The sequence below is a fragment of the Centroberyx affinis genome, unplaced genomic scaffold, assembly GCF_046629955.1.
Source record: "Centroberyx affinis isolate AG114_WGS23_722 - 3 ecotype Tasmania unplaced genomic scaffold, CSIRO-AGI_Caff_v1 ptg001315l_1, whole genome shotgun sequence".
Classification (NCBI taxonomy): Eukaryota; Metazoa; Chordata; class Actinopteri; order Beryciformes; family Berycidae; genus Centroberyx; species Centroberyx affinis.
The window spans coordinates 168379-189611 of record NW_027279820.1 but is presented as its reverse complement, the minus strand read 5'-3'; the positions used below and the strand labels follow the sequence as shown (position 1 = coordinate 189611).

Here is a 21233-nt window from a genome sequence, read left to right as displayed (position 1 = left end):
GCTATGCCCAAAACTGCATGCATCAGCTTTGTACTACAAGACAAAGTTAGCTTCACCATGTACAATATGGCCAACCGTGAGGGAACATGCTACGTGTGGCATGAAGGGGAGGGAGGGTTGTCAGCAAGCGAGTTTGCATCCTGCATCACTGACTACTTGTGTAAACATGAGTATGATGAATACATACTGTGGAGTGATGGGTGTGGTTACCAGAACCGGAACGTCGTACTTGCCAATGCACTTCTCCACTTTGCAACGCAGAACAAGAAAACAGTCACACAGAAGTACCTGGAGCATGGATGGAGTGTGACTCTGTTCACAGCATGATTGAAAGGCAGCTCAGAGGACAAGAAATCCATGTCCCTGCAGACTATGTCTCCACCATGAAAAACGCCCGCAGCAAGCCCAAGCCCTACCAGATGAAATATATCGACCATGCCTTCTTCTCTGACTTCAGCGACCTCAAGCAGGTGAAATCAATCCGACCTGGAGTGGGTACAGGTGGTGCCACTGTGCATGAACTGAGAGCCATTAAATATAACACAGATGGCACCATGGAGTTCAAACTGTTTCACTCTGATCCCTGGAGTCCATTTCCAAATCGGGACACAAGACAAACCAGATTGCATCACTCATCAGTGAAACCACTGCATGCCACCAGTCTCACCATCAAGGAAACCAAGTACACTCACCAACAGCAACTCAAGGAAGTCCTCCCAAAGGACTATCATGGCTTTTATGATGGCTTAAAGCACTGAGACTGTTATCTGAACACCTGACCCTAGTGGGGCTGGTACGCTGTCAGCTTGATAGTATCTCTATTAGCTTGCATTCAAAATCTTGACTAGTGAGGTCTATTCTGTTCTAGACAGGTCTGAAAATCACTAGCCATAGCGTAGTAGGCTAGTAAAAAGACTCTGTGCACTTTCATTGTTCTGTTATGAAAACTTTAACTTAGCACTTCAATAATACTTGATACTTGACATGATTGATTTTATTGCAAAACTAATTGTTTGACTGTAAAGTTGTATTACTTACCTGATTCTAATGAGAACAGCTGCATTACCAGTAGAGTCCTTTAATTGTACTTAAACCTGTACCAATACCTGTAACATAATTGATTTTATTCTTAGACTGAATATTTTATTGTATTACCTGATTCTGATAACACCTGCATTGCCTGTTTGACTATGCTGACACCTATTGATCTTTTTATTGTACTGAAATCTACTTGTAACATGATTGATCTTTATGTATCTATATTGAAAATTCTGACTATTAAATTTGATCACTTACCTGATTGTAATGGGAACACTGGCATTATCTTAATTGATCTTTGATTATTTTACTGAGATTCTATACTAACATGATTAATTTGAAGAACATTCCTTACTGAGATATTCCTGTTATGAAAAGATGAGGCTGTATGGAAGCAGTTGATTAATTACTTTATAAAAAATTCAACAAAGCATGTTTGGATAAAACTGTGATAAGGATAGCATCTGCACTTTTCTTGCTTTTATGTTGGATTGTTAACTTTATCCTGATAACTGGGTGTTACTGAGTTAGTCAAAAAAGAGTAGCCTTCAACAGCCTTTATGCCATGAGCCAAAGGAAAACCAAGCGAACCAGAAGAAGGAAGGTAAGGGGTGGGTTTAGATGCGTATCTTTTTGGTCCTGTTGCTTGTGTGCAGTTATTCACAGAAGGTGAACTAGACGGTCAGGAAAGGGGAGGGGAGCTGGATAGCAGGCTTTTCCAACAGCTGTGCGTATTTTAGTAAGGGTTACTTAATTTAAGAATGTATCTTTCTAGCTGGGTTTTTATTGATGTGAGAATGCTAAAAGCTTCTCCAAAAGCTCAGATGAACTTGCCACCCTGACTGAAACATGCACAGCTTTTGGAACACAGGCTTTATCTCTCCCCTTATCTCTCCCCTTATCCACTCTGGATGTGCGTCTGGCCCAACTCTATAGGAGCCAGCTCTCTTTTCTACAACCAGTTCATAGTAGCCTTACTATTGCATTTGCCAGCATTTTTTGTGAAAGGCAAAATGTCCCACAACACTGCTTGTGCGCATTCCTGGATGTCCTCTGAAGTGAATGAAGGTGAGGAGGGGAAATGTAGGCTAGTAGAAAGTCAAAATTATCTTCAAACAGGCAATATACATGATAAAAATATTTCTTAAACTGATCAATAAGTGGAGAATTAAAGAAAAGAATCGCACTAGTATAAACGTTCAGCTTGGCTCATTAGAATCCTTAATAATACTCTTCTGTCCACTGCTAGCTTAGGACAAAACACGTAACTCAATTTTAACGGTTTATTTACAAATTAGCAATTTAATAGTGACACTGATCAACACTTGACCCAAAATATGAACTTTTCTTGTGTTTTGTTCATTAATGTTAAAATGGGAATGTTTTTTCTTTCTTGTGAAAAAATTGCTTTTTTGGAGATAAGAGGTTTGCGTTGGACAGCGACGATATGCAGGTTGACCTCCAAGATTCCCATGACCAAACTAGATAAAGGGTTTAAGCTATACAATTCTTCATTTCTTCATACATCTGCGACTATGAGGGTAGCTGTCTACTAGCTAGTCGGCTAGCTATCTAGTTAGCTCACTACCTAACACTGTTAGAGTCTCACCCCAGCAAGTGTCTGATTAATGATTGCTATACTGTATATGCCAACATAATCATGGTGATATTTTATTTTCACCAGTATCGAACAGAGACAGACTGACTGGCGAAATCGGTATCAGGGCAGCAGCCTGTCACAGATGTCAATGCAGGCATAAATTCAGATTTGAGAGCATAACAGATCAAGGCCCGGATCTACTAACATGTCGCAATTCCTGGCGCAGCGCAAAAGCAATTGTGGGTGCAATTGGTACCGCCAACGCAAGGTATTTACTAAACTAGGGCACACAAATGAGTGGAGGTGCAGATAATTAATTAGAATTACAACTGCGCAAATATAAGGGCCAAGCAATGCGCACAATAGCCCATTAACGGCAACGTAATGATGGGCAAAAGAAGCACAAATGTCTCTCCAGTGGAGCTGGAAGTGTTGGTGGCAGAGAAAACCTCAAAGAGCTGCAGAGAAGAGATGTTGTACCCGCGCGTAAAAAGTCACTCTGGAACGACATAAAGTGAATGCAGTTTGGCACCACAAGCGCAATTTAGTGGAGGTAAAAACCGTCGGTATCATGAGGAGGTGACCCAAAATGTTTACCACAAATAAAGCCAGAGAGGAGCCTTAGGTGCCAGTGTGGGAGGGATGGAGACCTGGTGAAGGTAGGATACATATAGCTGGAGAAGCTGCGCATGACAGTTATTACACACACCTTTTAGCTGCATTATTTTCATCAATGTCGTGGAGACATTGGCTCATAATAAGTGTCAGCAAATCCAGAGAACAGCCTGCCACTTTTCCTTTTTGTATATTTAGGTAATAGTCTGAATATTGTGTGTGCATTCTGCTATGCTGCCAATGAGGCTTAAATTTTCTTTTTTTCATTTTAAGTCAGCATACTCGTTTGAATCCGCGATCTAATGACTGCATGTTATGCTGTGTAGATGATTGTGTCACTTTGATCCCGGAGCCGGTTCCAGAGACAGTCTCTGTGGAGCCATCCCACGCACAAAATGATAAGACATGCTTTTCCTAGGTCTTAAATTCTGTGCAAAATCGACAGATGATAACGGCCACTGCCTCTTGATAAATCATGTCCACTGCTAATTTCCATAAATCCCTCCCCTTATTTTGCACACCCACAAATGCATATGCAATTAGACCAAACTGCAAAAAACAGCGCACACAGATCAACCCATGATTTCAGGCGCAAATGCCCTGTGCGCTGGTTTAGTAGATCAGAAAACAAGGTTTTAGCACCCGCAATGTAATTTGCATTGGCGCAAACCTTTAGTAGATCCGGGCCCAACAGTTCAACTATTTATGTTCTTGGTTCTACTATTTCAGCTTGCCACAAGTATTTTAACAGATGTTCATTTTTTGTATGGAATTAAATAATCTTCCTGTGCAATGACTTTATGTCTGTCTTCTCTTTCCAGCCTTTGTGCCTTTCACTGTGTCTCTACTTGACTGGTACACCTATGCGTGTACACACCAAGATAATAAGAAAAAAACTTTTTACAGAATTGTTTTTATTGTTTGGCATTGTTGAGTTTATTAGATAGTTAAAAGTTAAGGCAGACACGAACAACTGGGAGAGAGCAGGATGACATATGACAAAGGTCATAGGCCGGATTCAAACCCAGGACAATGCACTTACATGGTACAGACATTTTAGACTGAGCCACCAGGACGTCCCTTTAATTTATATTTTTTACAATCACAAATAGATAAAAATATATTTAAAAAGATAACATGTCTTACAAATTGCCATGTAGTTTACAAGTACATACAGGTACATGGAAGTAAATGGAGAGATTCAATTTCCCAGTAGGAGTTGTCAGTAAAGAGCGTTGTCATCAGACTGTTGGTTAGCTGTTATTTACAAATGGAGGACTGACTAAGCATTATGCTATACTTCACGCACATATATTCAACATAGGAGCTGCCTAGTATAACTTATACTGTCTTATACTGTTGGCCACGTGGAGCTGCTCACTACAGCCACATCTTTCTGCAACTCGAGCTGTTTAGGAGCTTAGTGCCTTGATTACAGGGAACCTTGAAAGTGCTTATTGAGGAAGATTTTGCAGAGATGGCTTTTGACAGCTCTGATGCCTTCTTTTAACATCTCATTTTTAGGGATGTACTGGTACATACTAGTACTGGTGCTTTAGGGGTTTGGGAATGCACTCATACTGGTATGAGGCTGGCATGTACTGGTACTCACATGGGGGTACTAGGATGAGGCTGGCAGTACCAAAGTCCAATACATAGAGCCATGTGGAAGATGTTCAACAACTTTTGTCCAATCCCAACTAAATCTATGTAGTACAGTGAAAGTAAATTTTAAAGTTAAATATTTAGAATCAATATCTATATATATTGTTTCATAAGAGTTGGATTATGCTGCACAAGCTGTATGGAGTAATTTTATGGTAATTTTTGCCCTTTTTGGAACTCTAAATAACCAGTCCCCACTGACTTCAGTTGTTTTGGAGAAGGCTGCTACAGAGTTGTGCTGGCAACCTCCCTCTGTTTTATGTGGACAAACAAACTTCACCTGTATTTCAACTGGCATGAGGGTGAGATAACCACAGAATTTTCCTTTTTGGGTGAAGTATTCCCTTAATGAAATAACTTCTACATTTTATGTTTTCCAGTAATTTCAAGTTTTGCCAATGAATTGAACATCTTGAGGATCACCTGTCCAGTTGTCACTAACAACTGAGCAGAATTACTAAAGGCTGATTTATAGTTTGGTGTCGTTCTGCAATGGTGATTTTGCACGTAGACCACCGGAATGCTAGTGTCGTGCTTTGTTAGCATAGAAGTAATAACAACAGCAGTAGTCGTGTTTCCATTCTCTGAAACCCATATTCTGGGATATTCTTGCTACAAATTCAATGACATCTGGTAATCTTTATAATGTGAGGATGAGGTGTCGTACAAATTAACATATCGGCAACCCTCCTCAGCTAGTCTCTCTTCATTCTGCTGCATCTTGTCTTCACTATCGGTGGACATCAACCAGAGAGCCTACAGGCAGGAGGAAATATGAAGCAGCCCAAGTGGGCCAATCACAGTTCTTGCGGTCTTGTGTCACCCTACTCACAGTTGCATTCTTTGGGGAGGTGCATGTAAACTAGGGTGGCAGCTTTTGCGTGCTACACCGGCACCGCAAACACCTACAGCACAGCTACGGCGAGAGAACCATAAAGAACCATAAATCAGCCACACTCAATCACAGTCAACATCCACCATTTCCATATGCTTGTATACAACCCACAAAGGAGGGAAATATTACCAGAATTTAAGACAATGGCTTGTAATTTTCTGGCCGGGCTCCTCACCGGCATTTATATTTTTATTGACATTTCAACTTTTGAGCTTTAGTATGTAATGAGCTTGTGACATACACACTGAGGGAACAGGTGTCACAGCACACAACCACTCCTCCTCGCTCTCCTTCTTCCTCCTCGCCATCCTTCTGGTGTCTCCTTTGCTGGGTCTCGTCTACCTCCTCCTCTGTGATGGTGAATTCTCCTCCACAGCGACAGCAGTATGTATACACCGAGTGATCTGAAAGATGACACAGAGCACTCAAAACTATATTCAGGGTTCCTACACATTTTCAATTAAAAAATTCCATCCTTTTTCCAGACCTTGATTTGTTTTGAAGATTTTGTCTGGTGTTCAATATGATTTACGCAGATAGACATCTTGCCCCTGCTAACTAGGTCACATCACTGTATAGATGAAGATTGTTCTTCACAGCGACAAATATCAGAATATGTGAGATGATTGGCAGGGTTCCTACACGGTTTCCATTTTAAAATTCCATATTTTTCCCAGACCCTATGTTCTTGACTGGATTTGATTTTGGTGGGTATTTGATATAATGCATGCTGACAGCGGCTGGGTAATAAGAGCGTCCCTCTATCTGAACATTATTCTTCACATCAACAAAAACTGTGGACTCAAAGTGGCTCTACAACAACATAAAAGCTAGAATGATGTGTGTATCGGACCTGAACCGCAACATTTTCCATACTTTTCCAGACATTTTTTCAAATTCCCAAACTATTCAAGACCTGGAAATGATCAAATTCATTTTGAATACTTTTCCAGACTTTCCAGACCTGCGTAGGAAACCTGTATATTACACTATAGGCAAGATTTTTCTGTAAAACTCCAGCTGTCTTATCAACCTTAGTCAGAAAGTGGGGCTGCAACAGAGAAGTAAAATATCAAAGTGTCTCCTAAACCGCAAGTGCACACTCCATAGAAAGCTGGACTCATCAACGATGGCTGAACCTCTTCAGCATCTCCACTCCCTACAGACAACTAGAAGACATTTAGTTTACTTATGTCACCTTACAAGAATTGTGCGTAATGAACTTTCATAAATTGAAAGGTACCTCTTATTGCCATTTGAAACCGCTGATGTGCCAAAATTTCACAGTGCAGTTTTAACCCAAGACTAGCCTTGCAGTAGTAATCCTCAGCTTCCTGTTCATTAGGTCAGTGATTCTCAACCTTTTTCATATCAAGGACCCCTAATTCCGTCCACATTAGAACCACGGACCCCCATTTGATGAGATTTTGTCTCTCGGACCCAAATGTGACGATATCTTTTATTGCTAGATATGATTTTGTCCAGAATTCCATGACTATCTGTATTGTAGGTAGAGAGATAACAGTGAAACTATGATCAAAACAATCATTCTTCTACATTCTCTAATCGTGTTAACTTCTTGTAAATGAAATAATGGTGAAGTTTAACAATTCATCAATTTGCTGGGGACCCCCTGGAACCCCCTCAAGGACCTCTGGTGGTCCCCGGACCCCTCGTTGAGAACCACTGCATTAGGTTACCCAACTGTAAGCGGTGGTAACCTATTACAGGCCATCCAGGAGTCCATGGTGAAAAAGTCTGTGGTGGATTTTTTAAATTCTGCAATTGTAAATCAGCAATTTCTGCAAAAGCAATAGCATTATAATTATAATCCCTATTGCTCTATGGAGAGGATGAATCAGTCCAGCTGTCAGCCTTGATAATTGACCAGTTTTTTTGTTTATTTTAAACAAACCGAAAACATAAAACATCACTTCCTGTGCACCATAGGATTTTTCCAGAGAAAGACCTGCCCGACACCAGGTGTTGAGAACAGCAAATGTAAAAACTTTCATGAACTGGCTGCAGGTGTAATCACTATTGTGTTATCAATCGGCGATAGAGACTTGCAAAAGAATTTATTTACATGAATATTTCATGGATTATTACTTCAACCCAGACCCAAGGGATTCAAACTGGAATTATACTAGTTCAGTCTGGCCACTTTGGTTGTCAAGATGTTACTTAGTTTGCATCTTTCAAAAATGAGAGAAATGGCCACCTCAACAAAAATGATTAGAAATGCAGGCAGTACAATGCAAGTACAATGAGATACTATTGAACTGATTTTATAGATACAGTGGTTTAGTAAATCTAATAGTCATCTCTCTTGTAGGTCAAATTTTGATGCCCATTTTGCTTTTAAGTGAAAGCTTGCCCCTAACTAAAAGAACCACAAAGACAGATCACTGCCTACCCAGAATCATCTCCTATATATTTCATGACCCCATATGATCCTGATATTTAGTGCTAAATTGAAAAGCACAATACAATAACTCGAGAGGTACACTGACTAGATTAACTAGCTTGTCCTCTTGATGGAAAATCAAGCTTTTTACACATGAATCCAGCTTAGCTGCCACAACAAAAACATACAACTGCATGGACAAAGAAATGGCACGATTGATCAAAACAATTAAATTATTAAACAAATCTCCTTCCAAACCATTTTGACACTGACAATTATGATTTGATTTTCAGGGCTAGCCCAGAGTAACAGTCTAGCCCCTGGGTTAAAGGCAGTGTTAACACACTTTGGTGTGAAACACTTGAAGGTGAAAGGTGTGAAACACTTTTTACTAGGCTACTATTGTATAGGATTGTGTGTGTGTGTGTGTGTATGTGTGTGTGTGTGCGTGTGTGTCTGTTTTTGTGTGCATAGTGTAGAAATTACCCGGGTCCCAGGTCATGTCCTCCAGACACACTGTAGAATCCACTGGCCAATCCTGTTTCAGCGCTTTAGCTAGAAAAGATTAAATAAATTATTATTATTATTATTGTTGTTGTTGTTATTATGTTAAGTTTGCTGAAAACATTACCATGTATATTTTGGGGAGTTCGGGTTAGCCTAAAAAATATGATCAACCCACATTATTTATTTATTTCTGAAGTAATCTGTACTCACTGATGAATATTGCAATAAAGTAAAGTCTAGTCTAATCTATTGTCTAATATATGTCCAGTCTAGACTAATTTATTTTCTGATCTATGTCTAGTCTGGTCTAATCTATTCTCTAATTTATGTCTAGTCTAACCATTGTCTAATCTCTGTCTAGTCTACTCTAATATATTGTCTATTCTGTGTCTAGTCTAATCTATTGTCTGATCTATGTCTAGTGTGATCTATTGTCTAATTATTGTTTATCCAGATTGTTTTCACAGTTCCCAACCAGCAAAAACGTGGCCCTGTTACAGGGAGCTGCACACTTCACAAAACAGAGGCAAAACATTTCAACCTCCTATTTTCAATTTTCTAAAAATGCTTCAGGCGCTCCTTGTAGTCCACGGATTACAGCAGCAGTGCACTTGTTGGCGTCAACCTTTATATCGGCCCATTTCTTTTTTATTTTGATTTTTACAAAGGGTCTGGCTCTCGCGGCTAACTGCTGCTGTGACATATTGCCACTCAACTCGATGGGTTGGCCAATCAATCTGAAACTGCACATGGGCATTGAGCATTGGCATAGGCAGGGACTGACGAAGCTAGCAGAGTTGTGGCACGCACATCCCTGGGTATGGACTAGTTCATCTGAATAGGGGAAAATAACTGTCACCATATTCACTGAGAATACATCAAATAATATGAAGAAGCAATACTCCAAGGCCTAGCTTTGTACTACTTGTCAAACAAGAACTGATGTTATATACTGTACAGTCTCCCATGGGTGGGACTGACGTAAGGTTGAGGGGATCTGTGGCAATCTAACTGATTGCACCCAATTAAAATGTCCAATTTGGGTGCAATCAAGTAGCTTGATTCCTCTAAAATCAAATTATATTTCTACAAAATAATGTAACAGGAATAATTGTCTTATGTTTCTAACTGCAGGAATTCTTTCAGAGCAATTTGAGATGGTGGGTCTCATGACATGGAATGACTGATCAGCTTTCTGTCTCCATATCAAAGTAATCAAAGTAAGTTCTGCAACAGCTTCAAACACAACTTGGAAAAATGAAACTAGCCATTGTAAAATGTGAAATAATCTCAATATAGAATTGCTTATTTGACATTGAGGAAATGTGGTTGGAAGTGTTTTATGTTTTATAAATAAGGATAGGTAACATCATAAATGTTTATTAATAGGTAAAATCCCACCTCTTCTCTGTAGGTCATACTCTCTCCTGGTGTTGTGATCTTCGAGGATTCTCCATGCTGCGTCAATTTCTATGAACTTCCTCAGGCCAGACTCTGCTTCTGAAGAGCACACACCTCCAAGACGGTCTGGGTGGTACTGTACACACACACACACACACACACACACACACACACAGTCTCATGAAATAACAGTACCAGTGCCTAAACCAATACCTTCTCAGGTAAAAATGTTGGGTTCTTTACAAAACCCAACCACTGGGTTAGTGAGTTATTTTGTTGGGTTACTGCTGTTGTAGTCTCACAGGAAGTGGTGTAGTCATGTCTGGCTCCGCAAGACTAGTGCTGTTGGGTTGTTTTGCTTGGGTTATTTATTCAAAGCACGACGTCCAAGGAAAAGACGCTAAAAGTCGTTTCGCTATTTTAAATCTTCAGAAACAATTTGGTAAGCAGCTATATTGTTTTACTCAGACCTGAACTGTGTAATTAGTCCAGAAATTGCAGCTAATGTTAGAAATGTTAGTCTTTTGGTTTAGACAGCAATGCCACAGTAACATTAGCTGTAACATGGCCTCAGTCTTAAATGTTACTTTGCGGCTAAATTAATGTTAACGGTTAAATGATGTGGCTAATAATCCAAATAGATTAGAATATATATGCATATATATATATATATATATATATATATATGCATATATATGCATTTACACATGTGGAGTTCCAGTTGAATACATGTACAGTAGGAGTTTAGAAGGAGCATGTTTAATTTATGAATTTATTACAGATCCCTTTTAACTGGATTGATAAAATATATATTTTTCAGAATAATTGATCATTTTTAGCTGTTTTTCCTAATGTCCGTGGAATATCGCAGAATAATGAATTACCACGGAATTTGGGAATTTTCACCGTAGAATCCTGGAGGGACTAATTAGAAACCTAAGTGGTGCAAAAAAAAAAAGAAAAAAGAAACAAGATGACAGACTCACAGACTTTTCCATACGCCGTCACCATAAACGTGACCCCACCCCCCACACCACCCGGGAAACACTGAAAGGAATGTAGGAGGATGGAGATGGATATTCATCTCTATCTTCAGTCTACTGACTGTCTGCTACTGGATTCTAAATGAACAGAACTTAAACTTAACATCCACAAGATCCAGTAAATTAGCAGCAAGCTAAGCTCTATGTTTTCACAGTCAACCATAACAACAAAACTAGCTAACACCCACTACTGTTAGAACAACTACAATCCAATCAACTGTTTACTGCAGATACCACAATATGAATAGTCCAACCTTTGTTCACCATCAACACGCGCGCGCACACACACACACACACACACACACACACACACACACACACACACACACACACACACACACACACTTTGGAGAATATCTCTCTCTCTCTGTTGGTCTCTCTTTCTGTTAAATGGACCAGAAGGAGCAAATCACCCAGAAAATCCAGTCAGCAAGGGTTGGGACATGGGCACTGTGTGTTTGAAATGGAGGGATTTGGATTGACAGATGAATGAATAGATATAGACAGATCGAAAAGGATAGATCTAACTCGTAATGGCCCCTCAGTAACCACAGCCAATACACATAGACATGACTGTCATTTATCAACAACAGTCTGGGTTTTGTTTCATGGCTTTAAGATATCTTGAAGATAACAGCAATGCTGCTTGAACACTCATCATGTGCTCAGTAAGATAATGGCCTGGGGTGACAATTAAAGACTAATCATCTAATCAGATTAATTAATAAGTCTAAAAAAAAAAGTTTTTTCAGGAATTAGGAAAACACATTTTTATCTCTACAGGATTGACGTAGTGATGTATGTATGTATGTATGCATATATGATGATGTATGTGTGTGTGTATGTATATATATATATATATATATATATATAGATCTAGTTTACTCAGTTTTGTATATGCATAGTTGTCTACGTACTGCAGACTGCACAGGCACTTTCTTTCTTTGTTTTAGTCTCTTATCATGCATTACAGCAGGTACATTTTTATTTGTACCTTCCTATCCTGTAATGTACACGTTGGAAGCTACTGTACACCAGAATTTCCTTCGGGATCAATAAAGTATTTATCTATCTATCTATCTATCTATCTATCAGTGGGTTGGACTGGGTCTCATAGGACCAAGGATTGTGGCACGGACCATGGGCCATTAAGGTCAATTTTCAGTTCACCAAACAACATGAAAAACACCAAAAGGTTTGCATGTAACATTGCTGATATGAAGAGAAATTGGTAGAGAGAGAAAGCAAGAGATAGAGAGGGACAAACATAGATCATCATATTTACTAGTAATGCATGTTTGTAATGGCTGTGTTTTGCTTCACATAGAGGTAGATACAGAGACAGACTAGTATAGTTACCAGTAAGGCCAGCTGTTGGTATCTGTGTTTGAGCTGTTGTACTGAGTCAGAGGGACTGGCTCCCAGGATGGCATACAGGTCCTTCTCTGCTGATTGACACATACCTGCTGAACCATAGATTTAGATTAGACCCATGGATCAATAAGACAAACTACTTGGGGCATCACAACCAATTTGTTTTCAAGTGAGGCAAATTCATCGTTATTTATTTTTTTCCCCAATTATTTCCACAACAAAAGCCAAGAAAATATGGCACAACTTCTCTGCGCTATTTTTCTGCTTGTCCATGTGCTGATGTGTCTAAGAGACTGTAGTAATTTTCATTAGGTCATTGTTGAACTGTCATGTCTGAAATCCTTGTGGTAGTAGCCTATCCTTTATAGGCCAGCTGATGGCCTGTAAGTTACTGCTCTAGCCGACTCCAGCTGTTTTCACTGCAGTTGCGTTTAAAGATTGATTTTTCCATTTCACATTTCTCTGCAATTCAAATTGCTTGTGGAAGTATATTTGTTTATTTAAGGATCCCCATTAGCTGATGCCGTGGCAATCAGATAATCTTCCTGGGGTCCACACCTGACATACTGTACATAACACATTACATGATAAACATTAAATTACATTAATATACACTACATTCATATACAATTCAAAGCCAGTCAACACTGAAACGTACATTTAGGTGGAATACTAATTAAAAATCAATAGGCCTATATAGATAATATTAAAAAAAAAAAAAAAGAGAATAATACAACCCATATGAAGCGGAACACGAATATTGAAAACTAGAGTTATACCTCCTACTATTCAGTCTGTCATCTGCATGCCAATAAATGCCTCTTCATAATTTTTTTGAAGGATGATTTATTTGATTCATTATTCATTTATATGGCTAGTAGAAGAATAATTTCAAGTTCCCTGATAAGGTAAGTCGTGCCATTTTACAGCATGAGATTATTTGATTTAGGTAATGCATACTGTTTGTTGGAACATATTGCAGCAGGTCCAGGGTTTTGTTGGAAACGCCATAGAGGACATTATTACAGTAATCCAAACGGGTTATAATTCATACTCTTCACGACTCTAGTAATTCATACTCTTCATGACAGGCTTTTCAGTATTGGTTTATACAGGTTTATAGAAACCACAGGAAGCACAGGAACAGGCAGGGAAGGACATCACAAATACATCAAACGAAGCCTGAAATGTACCTATCACTAACTGTCGTCTGATGGTTAACAGTAAAAACAACAAATTGACACTTACCTATCACTAACTGCCGAAAAAAAACGACGGTGAATAAACAACACACTACCTGACTAGAGCGCTATACTACCTGAACTTGGAAACTTTGAGGACGCAAACAATGGCTATGTGAGACCAAGACTCAACCGGGATGGAATGACGGAGTGGAGATTATAAACGAGAACAGGAGAGCAGCGATAGGATGACAGGCTACATGCTTCACGTGTAGGGCTGGGCAATATATCAATATTATATCGATATCGTGATATGAGACTAGATATCGTCTTAGATTTTGGATATCGTAATATGGTGATATGGCATAAGTGTTGTCTTTTCCTGATTTTAAAGGCTGCATTACAGTAAAGTGATGTCATTTTCTGAACTTACCAGACTGTTCTAGCTGTTTTATTATTTGTCTTTACCCACTTAGTCATTATATCCACATTACTGATGATTATTTATCAAAAATCTCATTGTGTAAATATTTTGTGAAAGCACCAATAGTCATCCCTACAATATTGTCGCAATATCAATATCGAGGTATTTGGTCAAAAGTATTGTGATATTTGATTTTGTCCATATCGTCCAGCCGTACTTACAACGGAACATTTAGCCCACTTCGTAGAAAATACCAAGATATACTGTATATCGTGTATCGCCATTCAGCCTAAAAATATCGAGATATGATTTTTGGTCCATATCGCCCAGCCCTATTCACGTGTGTAGAATAGAAAAGAGCAGAATACTTCATGTGGGCTAACTGAAGTCTCATCCTGCCTCGTCTGCCAGGACACACCACTTCAGGACCACGGACAGCAGCGGTCACAGTGGTGACTAATGCATGTAGTACTGCTAGCATTGTGCAGTGTTCTATAAATATGGTTGTGTCTGTGTCAGTAAAAACACAGTGCCCTGGACTTATGATGAAACATGTCAGATTACATACAAATTCATCAGTTTTGGATTACTTAATGACAAACTCACTTGTGGAATCTTACATTTTCTAGCATGAAGTCCTACAGCACTGCTTATTTCCAGTGTAGTATAGGGCTGAACGATTTTGAAAAAATATCTAATTGCGATTATTTTGACTCATATTACAATTGCGATATGATTTGCGATATTAGAGGGAATGATCATTTTTACATCATTATTCTCATTTTCGTTGAAAAACGTATTAAAATGATTATGGTGTGATTTTTGCGGGGATCTGTACCAAACAAAGATGTTTTCTTAAGTCTGTAGAATATGATGTGTAGGCCAGGACATCTCTGCAGCACGACAATATTTCATTTAAAATGGTATTTTGACATTTCGCCTTTAACAAATATTGCGCCTCCTGTGATTTGAAAATTGCAGTAGGCCATATTGCGATTTCGCTAAAATTCCGATTAATTGTCCAGCCCTAGTGTAGTAGATTAAGAAAATGCATGTGCGGAGGCGACTTGGTGGATCGATGGGCAGTCGTTTTCATTCATATGCCATCATGACCCAAGAGTCTGCAGGTTTTCATTCCAACCAAACACTACAGCAGCTGATTTCACTAATTTCATCTAGTTCCTCCTGTCTGGTTTATGGTGTGTTAATCAGTGAAATCAGCAGCTGTAGTGTTTAGTTGGAACAAAAACCTGCAGACTCTTGGGTCACTATGGCACATGATTGAAAACCATTGTTGTGTTTTAAGTAGTGTATTTCTATGCTCTCTAGGGTGGTAGACGGTACAATGTTAAACTGTACATTTTATTTTGACTCCTGACGGCAAACCGAGTTTCCTATCTGGGATACATACTGAGCTGAACTGAACTGAACTGCACACGTACTGTGTGGCTGCAACTTCCTGGACATGGTCAATAAAACAGAAATAACAATAATATATCTTAATATCTTTTTTAATATCTTAAAAAAAAAGTCATTAATGTGCTAATGATTTTAAACCATGCAAATATGCAAATATCCAGCCATTCTTAGCTAGTACAGAGAAAATATAAACATTCCACATTGGTAACACTTTACAATAAGGGTACATTAATTAAGGGTTAATAAGCATTAACTAACCCTTAATTAACAGTTAATGTGTCTGGTAATCATTTACTAATGGTGTTCATGTTAACTAAGGTATTAATTTATACATTATGTAATAGTCATCTTTCTAAACTATTAAATAATGTATAAATCAATACCTTAATTAATTAACATCATTAGTAAATTACACATTAGTTAACTGTTAATTAAGGGTTAGTTAATGCTTATTAAGCATTAACTAACCCTTAATTAATGTACCCTTATTGTAAAGTGTAAAGTGTTTTCTATACAGATCTACTACTTAACATTTTCTAATAGTAGACTGTTTTGGGTGCATATTTGTAATTTGTTTCTGACTGCACGAGGCAGAAGTCCATATAGTGGCCGTCATACAGCATGAGGGTCATTTTAGGAGTGTCTCTCCTGTACATCATGTTTGCAGGCCACTGCCCAGTGCTAACAGTTATAGAGTAGTCACCACTCTGAAGACTATGAATGAGGCACTGCCCAGTGCTGAGTACATGTTGTTTATAGCAGTGGTTCTCAACGTGGGGTCCGGGGACCACCAGGGGTCCCTGGGGGGGTTCCAGGGGGTCCCCAGCAAACTGATGAATTGTTAATCTTCAGCATTATTTCATTTATAAGTTAACACAATTAGAGAATGTAGAAGAATGACTGTTTTGGTCATAGTTTCACTGTTGTCTCTCTACCTACAATACAGTTAGTCATGGAATACTGGATAAAATAATATCTAGCAATAAAAATATTCTCAGATTTGGGTCCAAGAGACAAAATCTCATCAAATGGGGGTCAGTGGTTCTATTGTGGAATAAATTAGGGGTCCTTGATATGAAAAAGGTTGAGAATCACTGGTTTATAGTACAGTAGACATACCTATAGGACTGTAGCAGTTGTCCAAACTCTGTGCTGATACACTTTGATGGAGAGCAGGCTGAAGTTAGCATTGATGATGACCAATTGAATTTCCTTTCGTTTGAGGGTTTTGACAAATGCTAAGTCTTCGCCTGAAACGTAGTTTTTTTGGTTAAAACTAAACGCGTGAAGAAGCGATTTTACATTGAAAAAGCTGCACGCACGTGACGTAAACGGAAGTGTTAGTGTTAGTCGCTGCTTGATAAAAGTTCGTCTAAATCTAAATGTGTGCATTTTTCGCCGCTTTGTTGTGTGCGGATCAGTTTTGTAGCATTGCAACGGAGGAAGGAACTTCATTACAGCTCCGAGAAAAGAACGGCAAAGGGGAGCGGATCAGAAAACGGTGATGATACTCTCTATTAGATGAATATAAAGCTCAGTACCGTAGGGGTAAAATAAAACTCCGAATAGCAGCGACCCCTGCATTGCGCACGAGCTAATGGGGGTAGGGCTAAACTATCATGGAAACGCGCTTGTTTATCGTGTGTGAATCCAGTTGTAACGCCAGGACTAAATCAACGTGGAAACTGTTTACCTTAGAGATGATGCCTTCAGCTGGCAGACGACATGATGTGCAGCAGTTTTAAGAGTCCCCTTGAAACCCGACTGTGTTCCGCCAGCTGAAATAAGAGACTTCCGGTGCGATTTTTTCAGAATAAGAGCGTAATGTCTAGAAATCCACAACACTCAAATGTTGACTGAAAAAACGTTTTTTTGCACAAAATAATAAATAATAATTAAGCAACAAAATGCAACTATACAATCTGTACAATGTTTTTCCATGATATGAATTGTTGTAATCATTTGGTTGAAGGTTCCCCTCTACATTTAATCAGAGACTTGCCATTTTGGACTACATAGGCTACACAGATTAAACACTACACAGGTCACCTTTCATTGTATGTGCACAAGTTATATGTCAAAACACTCCTGCAGACCTGTACTTTCACTACAAACTAACATTTAGGTCCAAGCTCTTTAAGCTCTTTATTTGTATGTGCATTGTATTTACTAGCTCCTTCTCATACTGCAACAGTGAATGCATAATTTCAAAATCTAATACTATGCTGTTACCATACTCTCTTTTCTTGGTGAAATCTACAACTATGCTTCCCCAGTGGGATTTTACAATACTGGCAACTGGCAATATCACCAACTAAAAGTTCCACCAATTTTCTGGTGGTTCTGGAACTTCAGGTAGAACACTTACATCATCACACCAAAGGCTCCTCAACTTTTGGCTCACAAAAGTGGGATAACAAATATGTGCAGCCTTGTCTTTAACATTTGAGAGCAAGAGGTTATTATATTCTTCAATTGTGCTGTCATTCAGCCATCCACCTTTCGATACATGATCAAAGTCCTCTTGAGTTAGGTTTTTTTTTTTTTTCTGGTTGTTTTTTCTGCTCTTTGCATCTGTCTCTACATCTGTGATTTTGTTCCTGTTCTTGAAAGCTGAGCAATTTGGTAACACTTTACAATAAGGGTACATTAATTAAGGGTTAGTTAATGCTTAATAAGCATTAACTTACCCTTAATTAACAGTTAACTAACGTGTAATTTACTAATGGTGTTCATGTTAACTAAGGTATTAATTTATACATTATTTAATAGTTTATAAAGAAGACTATTAAATAATGTATAAATTAATACCTTAGTTAATATGAACATCATTAGTAAATGATTACCAGACACATTAGTTAACTGTTAATTAAGGGTTAGTTATAGTAACTAACCCTTAATTAATGTACCCTTATTGTAAAGTGTTACCAGCAATTTTATACTCTGGGTTTTCTCATATGTACGGTGGCCCTGAGGGTCAAAACACAACAACATTTCACAAAACACAACAACATTTCACAAAACACGTTATGTCAGAAAACACAACGACATTACACAAAACACAACGATATTTCACTACATTTGTTTTGTGAAATGTTGTTGTGTTTTCTGACATGTTGTTGTGTTTTGACCCTCAGGGCCACCGTACATGACACAAGAAAGAAGCTTGCTTTAGTCAGCAATTTCTTCATAAAGTGAAAGGAATAACTTATTGTTGCTTGTGATGGCTTTGTCTTGCTGTGCCATATCTGATTATTATAGGTGTACAATACCAAAAATGGGGACTAGTCAAAAAATGCAATGATATTGGATACAGCATAGTTGGTTTGGTTATACAAGCAGGGCAGAGTGAAACTTTCTGGGAAATCTTCACCCCTCTGCATCTGGAGAAGTAAGGTATGTGGTATGTGAATTACATTACAGGATAATAACTCGACAGTGCTTTCCTGCTCACACTTTTTACATGGGCTTTTTTCTCTGTAGAACAGCTGTGTAATAGACTCCTTGATGCTGTTCTGCTGTATGTTGGTCTGCCTGATTTGCACGTGCTGTTGGTATGACTGATATGCGTCAATCATCTGCTTTCACAACAAAATGGTCAAAAAAAAAATATGACCAAAAGTGCCCTTGTGAAGCCTCATAACCACTGTGACAGATGAGTGAGCACAACCTGTACTTCTTTTTTCGGTTTTCACCTACAGGAATTTCAACTTCTTCAGACGGAAATACAGAATCTCTTAGCACCAAGCAACCATCACCTACACGGGACACATGAAGGGTTAAAATATCAGGGCAAGTAATCCAAGATGTTTGTCTCACTGATGCTGAACCACATGCCATACATGTGTTTGGGCCTTTGCCTTTATTGATACAGTGGTTGAAAAGAGCTGAGAGAGTCAGGTGTAGCTGGTGGTGGTAATAGAACAAGCAAATAGTAAACATGTTGTCCCCCACCAGTGATGTAGTTCCACCCTTGGGTCAGTCAGTGATTGCTGATATGAGTGAAGCACTTTCGTATGGGACAATGAAAGGACAGATTGACCATATATTTCTGTTGCCTACTCTCCTCAGAATTAGGCTTACGGACCGACTTTGAAAATCCTGCATTAAACGTAGACTGTGACAGACGATTATGTGAAACCCCATTCATTTTCCCTATGGAGAAATCGCTATGGAACCATGAGCCATATATGGGCATGTGGGCATCAGACTTACGAGGTCTATCCCTAACCTCGCCTTGCCTAGCTAGGGGCTTCTCTAGGTCTGCAGCTAGGTCTGTTGGAGTAGCAATCCAGCCAACTCAGTTAGGTAGCTTCATAGTATAGGGTTGAATTCAGGTATATTGGGACATCAGGTAAATTGGGACAGCATAAGAAAACAGCATGGTACTTCTGCCCTGAAAAGTGTAAGTCAAAGCAATTGGTGCTGAGACCTTGCTGTGGAAGCACATGACCAAAGTCACATGACATAATTCCTGTGACATCACGTGGGGGTGTGTGGTCAGCATCAAACAGGAAGTTGACCCCAAAAAGCAAGAGGTAAGAGAACATGACATATGCTTCAGCTTGATTTTAATATAAGGGTATAAAATTTGAATGACTAATATATTGTAGATATAAATTATATACAAACATGTATGATGTAATAGTGTACCAAAATAAACATTTATTTTGAAATTATGTTTACATTTTTTAAATTAGGACATTTTCTTGGAGAGAAAAAAATGGAGAAACTGTAGGGAAGAAGAAGTACAACAAGTGGAATGAGGACAGAATGAAGGGAGCTACTGATGAATATAGACAAATGGTGAAGGCAGGTAGCAGACCCCAGCTACCTTTTCTGGCCAGGGCATGGGCTATTCCTAAGTCCACCCTCCAAAGATGAGTGAAAGGTCTCATACAGGGACACAAACACATGGCGGGAAGGAAGACCATCATCTCAGCACAGGATGAGGCCAACCTGGCTGAGTTAATTATAAGTATAGCAAAGCAAGGATTTCTGATGAGGAAGATGGAAGTTCGCAAAGGTCAATGGCTTAAAAGGCTTCTCGGGGAGCAAGGGACGAGCAGGCCACTATTGGTTTCAGGGATTCATGCAGAGACACCCCAGTCTTGGCATGAGGAAGCCAAAAGCCCTCTCTGCAGCCCAGGCCGCTTGCTTCAATCCAACCGTTGTGGGGCAGTGGTTGAAGTCCTATGAGGATATCATCTCTGAGCTCGGCATCCAAGATGTACCGAGCCATTTGTGGAACTGCGACGAGACAGGGTTGCAGGATCATTTTGTGTCTGCGAGAGTGGTGTCACCGGTAGGATCCCCCTGCTTCGAGGTCACCACGAATGAGAGAGGAGAGACCACCACCCTACTCGCAAGTCTCAACGCGGCAGGGGAATACGGCCCACTCATGGTGATTTTCAAGGGGAAGCGGTTGCACCATGAGTGGTGCTATGGGACTCCCAACAACATGCTGGTCAAAGTGACAGAGACCGGGTGGATCAATGCAGACGTGTTTCTGGACTGGGGAAGAAAATTCATTACTTCCCTACCAAAAGATGACCCCCACCCACATGTCCTTCTCCTGGATGGGCACAGCTCCCATGTGTTTAATTTGGAGTTCTTGGAACTAATGAGAAACCACAATGTGCATATTGTGTGCTTTCCTGCACA

The 21233-nt window shown here is 39.3% G+C and overlaps 1 protein-coding gene across 2 annotated transcripts; it reads right to left on the bottom strand.

Moving 5' to 3' along the window:
* Nucleotides 1-4179: 4179 nt before the first annotated feature.
* On the bottom strand, nt 4180-17320 carry dnajc24 (DnaJ (Hsp40) homolog, subfamily C, member 24). 2 transcript variants are annotated; one of them, XM_071525642.1, is made up of 5 exons: nt 17263-17320; nt 12531-12637; nt 10129-10264; nt 8707-8775; nt 4180-6217 (listed from the first exon to the last, which is right to left on the bottom strand). In XM_071525642.1, exons 2-5 carry the CDS (start codon nt 12630-12632, stop codon nt 6003-6005), a joined length of 522 nt encoding a protein of 173 aa, XP_071381743.1. In that variant the 5' UTR covers nt 12633-12637; nt 17263-17320; the 3' UTR covers nt 4180-6002. The 2 variants fall into 2 exon arrangements, with proteins under 2 accessions (XP_071381743.1, XP_071381744.1); XM_071525643.1 differs by having other exon boundaries at nt 12531-12634; nt 17263-17300.
* Between the last annotated feature and the right edge of the window lie 3913 nt (nt 17321-21233).

Coding starts and splice junctions, on each gene's coding strand:
- dnajc24 (XM_071525642.1), bottom strand. CDS start 12,632: ATGTGTCAATCAGCAGAGAAGGACCTGTATGCCATCCTGGGAGCCAGT. Junction 10,265..12,530: donor ACCAACAGCTGGCCTTACTG/GTAACTATACTA, acceptor GTGTGTGTACAG/TACCACCCAGACCGTCTTGG. Junction 8,776..10,128: donor GTATGACCTACAGAGAAGAG/GTGGGATTTTAC, acceptor AATCTTTTCTAG/CTAAAGCGCTGAAACAGGAT.